At 37.4% G+C, this 2440-nt stretch overlaps 1 protein-coding gene across 1 annotated transcript in view; it reads right to left on the bottom strand.

Moving 5' to 3' along the window:
- Positions 1-2440, bottom strand: part of TBC1D9 (TBC1 domain family, member 9 (with GRAM domain)) — an 81729-nt gene that overhangs the window by 33224 nt on the left and 46065 nt on the right. The window contains exon 9 of the mRNA XM_008573281.1: positions 851-1136. Within this exon, the coding sequence (XP_008571503.1) occupies positions 851-1136 (286 nt within the window). The remainder of the gene's footprint in view (positions 1-850; positions 1137-2440) is intronic.

The raw sequence follows: 2440 nt of genomic DNA, 5'->3' as shown, positions 1-2440 counted from the left end.
ATCCCACTGCTGGGGATATATCCAGAAGATTGGAAAACGTCAGGTTGAAGGGAAACCTGTACTCCCATGTTTACTGCAGCTCTGTTTACAATAGCTAGGTGACAGAACCAACCTCAATGTCCACTGATGGATGACTAGATAAGGAAAATGTGGTATATATACTCAATGGAATACTATTCAGCCATAAAAAAGAATGAAATTCTATCATTTGTAGCTATGTGGATGAGCCTGGAGAAAACTATTCTAAGTGAAACAACCCAGGTACAGAAAGAGAAATACTGCATGTTCTCACTCATAACTGGGAGCTGAATCCATAAATAAACACATGAACAATAAAGAGAGACAGAGAGAGAGAAAGAAAGAAACAACAATCACAGTAATACATTGAACTTTTAGAAAACTAGAGGTGGAAAAGGGGAGGGGGAGGGAGGGGGCTAATGAGGAACTATCAGTCAATGGACACAAAGAATGACTGTGTACTGTAGTGATGAATAAGCTAACTATACTGATCTAACCACCACACATTCTACACAATTATTAAAAATCAACATTGTACCCCACATGCATGTATAATAAAAAAAATAATAATAACAACGAACACAGTTAATGTATTTAAAAGAAAAAAAAAGTCACTGTGAGAGTAATCTGGAATTCTCTCATTATAGTTCTCCACTCGTTTTCTACAAACTCCACATTTTAAAACTAAGGACTGGACTTTCCCTAAAAACAGAATGAAATGGACATTATGATTACCATCGAGTCAACGAAGACTCATGAAATGAAGGAGAAAGAGAGAAAGTACAGGGAAGAAAACCAGAGGTGGTTTTCAAGGTTAGGCACAGTACAATACCTTCCCAAAACAGTCATGGCCTCCCCATCATCCTTGCAGTTCAACAGTTTGTCCACGTTTGCATCCAGCACAGCTAGGGCCAACTGAAAAATCACTTTGATTCCTTCATAGAAGAAACAGTCCACAACCACAACTGCACTCTCAAAGGGCATCACACTGAGAAATAGTGTGAGGAACCAAGACAGGGAGATGGTAGAAATCACACCCAGGTCCTGCATGCAGTCATACAGCTGTGGGACATAGTCTCTTGCTAATTCCTCGAAGACACCTTGGTCCACAAGCGCACCTGCAGAAGGGGTGGACATGAAAGGGCACATGTCAACCAACTACAACTTCCTACTAAAGAACCCAATTGAATGGCTTGACTGTAAAAACCCAGTTCACAATTATTACTGCTAACCAGAACTCTGTTCCTTTCTGATAACTGTTCTGCTGCTACTAGGTTACTAGACCAAGGTGTCAGTACAGCTCAATCGCCAGATTAGTTCTGGTTGCACCTTTTCTTTCTGGGGTCTTCCTGTCCTGTTTTCCCTACCATAAAAGAGCAATGACATGAAAACTATAACAGTTGCTGAAAAAGCCAGTTTACAAAGTTTTCATGACATACAATTAGTTATTTTGTTGGCAACATAATGTTTGGTTGGGCATAAAATGTATATTTAAGTAGTACCACGTGTACATTTAGCAGCTTACTTGTTACTCATTATATTTAGTAAAAAACAAAAACAAAAACAAAAAAATAAACTTCTTCTGGATGCATGGTCCCCACATACAAATCATTTTTTTAAACAATTGTTTTTTAAAACTTAAAATAAGCATTCCAGCTGTATACATTCATGATCAATTTACTGACAGTTTTGGAGAATATTTTTAATGAATCAAATTAGTGGAAATATAGACAGAACACAAGAGGGAAGCATAAAGCATGCTTTGAACTATATTACCGAAGAAGCTTGTCCTGCTGAAATGAATGTCTGATACTTGAGGGGACTGTACAGAGTTAACAGCAGCAATTTGTTTAAATGCTCACAATAGGTGTTTGCTTTACAATGAACCAGGTCTGAAAATACCTTAGAAATTTAGCTTTGGATAAACTTTTACATGCTATGTATGTTCTCACTCCAGATAGCTGTTTTAAAAAAATATCTCTGCTTTCCATAGATTCCGTCCTCTTCATTAAAGAATGTTTTTGTTAAATCCCTTTGTGTTGATGGTTGATGTACCTGGTACAGCTCTTCCCAAGTGACACCCACCTCAAATGATTTCTAAAATAATTTCTCTAACGGCGATTCATGTATATTCTTTTAAGCTCCATGGGGCTCCTTTGTGTACAACCTCTATTTATTTAAGCCCTCTCACTTCCATTTTGGAAGACTGGAGGACAGAAGGTCTCCGACTTGCAATGGTTCAACTTAGGATGGTTTGATTTACAATTTTTTGACTTGATGATGGTGGAAAAGTGACACGCACTCAGTAGAAACTGTTATTCGAGTGACCATACAACCATTCTGTTTTTCACTTTCAGTACAGTATTCAATAAATTATATGAGATATTCAACACTTTATTATAAAATAGGCTTTGTGTTAGAT

Source organism: Galeopterus variegatus, unplaced genomic scaffold, assembly GCF_000696425.1.
Source record: "Galeopterus variegatus unplaced genomic scaffold, G_variegatus-3.0.2 Scaffold897, whole genome shotgun sequence".
Classification (NCBI taxonomy): Eukaryota; Metazoa; Chordata; class Mammalia; order Dermoptera; family Cynocephalidae; genus Galeopterus; species Galeopterus variegatus.
Note: the sequence above shows the minus strand (reverse complement) of the source record. Positions and strands in the feature narration are given on the sequence as shown.